Consider the following 952-nt stretch of genomic DNA (forward strand, 5'->3'; position numbering starts at 1 on the left):
GTCATTATTATTATCATAAATATTATTATTGATAATAATAATAATAATAATAGAATAATTGTTATTATTATTATTAGATTGTTTTTCTGACAATTAATTGCACAATATTACAAGTATTTTACAAATAATATATTATCAATACGTCATTACATTACAACGGATTATTTGCAGAACAACCTTCTAATATTTTTAGACTATACGGAAGTGCGCCTGATAAACAGGCCAGAGGTAAATATTTCACCAGACTGGCAGAATTAATCACAAGTCTCAACATCCCACAAAGGCTCCATTGAGCTGAACGGGCTATATGGACAAACTGGAGCTGCGCCTGAGCCTCCTATAAGGGAGAGAGAGGTTACTGACCTGATCCACCAAGCAATGCTGCACAGCTAAATCCGACATGTAAAGGGACATGCAGCCCAATGCAGAAACCCAGAGAGCTTTACGCATCACGGAGGAATGGCCCAGGCTACAGCCTCCGTGCGCACCTCATCAGGAAGTCCATTTGGTCCATGCAGAACATTATTTCGTTGAGATTTATTCAGTGCCTTAGAAGTGTGAGGAGCCAAATCAGGGTATGTTTGAGCACGCAGGGTTATCACCCGTGTCATTCTGCTTTGCTTTTGCTGTGGGTGGCACAGTGGCCAGGCAGGGGGAGTCAGTAGGTTCGGTGACGGTGCATGGGAACGCACTGCGTTGCAGACTGTGTGGCCAGTTGCTGATATACTATTTGATCAATTGAGCCGAGGGTTTCGGAAAGAAGAGGGAAATGTGCACTGGCTAAGTGGACGTACTCCACTTGGAGAGCCTATCGCTCTGTTTACCTGTTTACTTTCACAGGTAGTTCAAACAGGCCGCTTGCCTTCTCACTCGAACAGTGGCCAGTGTGCAGACTGTTTTTACTGAGCGGGACGAGGTAACGGGACCAACACCGGAACATGTTTACAGTCCC

At 44.0% G+C, this 952-nt stretch overlaps 1 protein-coding gene across 2 annotated transcripts in view; it reads right to left on the reverse strand.

Moving 5' to 3' along the window:
• The window catches only part of nkx2.2a (NK2 homeobox 2a), a 4,358-nt gene extending 3,913 nt beyond the window's left edge, over positions 1 to 445 (reverse strand). The window contains exon 1 of one of the 2 annotated variants that reach the window (XM_069719680.1): positions 364 to 445. In XM_069719680.1, the coding sequence (XP_069575781.1) occupies positions 364 to 414 (51 nt within the window). In that variant the 5' untranslated portion in view covers positions 415 to 445. The remainder of the gene's footprint in view (positions 1 to 363) is intronic. The other variant, XM_069719681.1, reaches the window with a different exon arrangement.
• Between the last annotated feature and the right edge of the window lie 507 nt (positions 446 to 952).

This window comes from Brachyistius frenatus, unplaced genomic scaffold (assembly GCF_029030835.1).
Source record: "Brachyistius frenatus isolate BFR_SWC_R1_liver_20210118 unplaced genomic scaffold, ASM2903083v1 Contig_220, whole genome shotgun sequence".
Classification (NCBI taxonomy): Eukaryota; Metazoa; Chordata; class Actinopteri; family Embiotocidae; genus Brachyistius; species Brachyistius frenatus.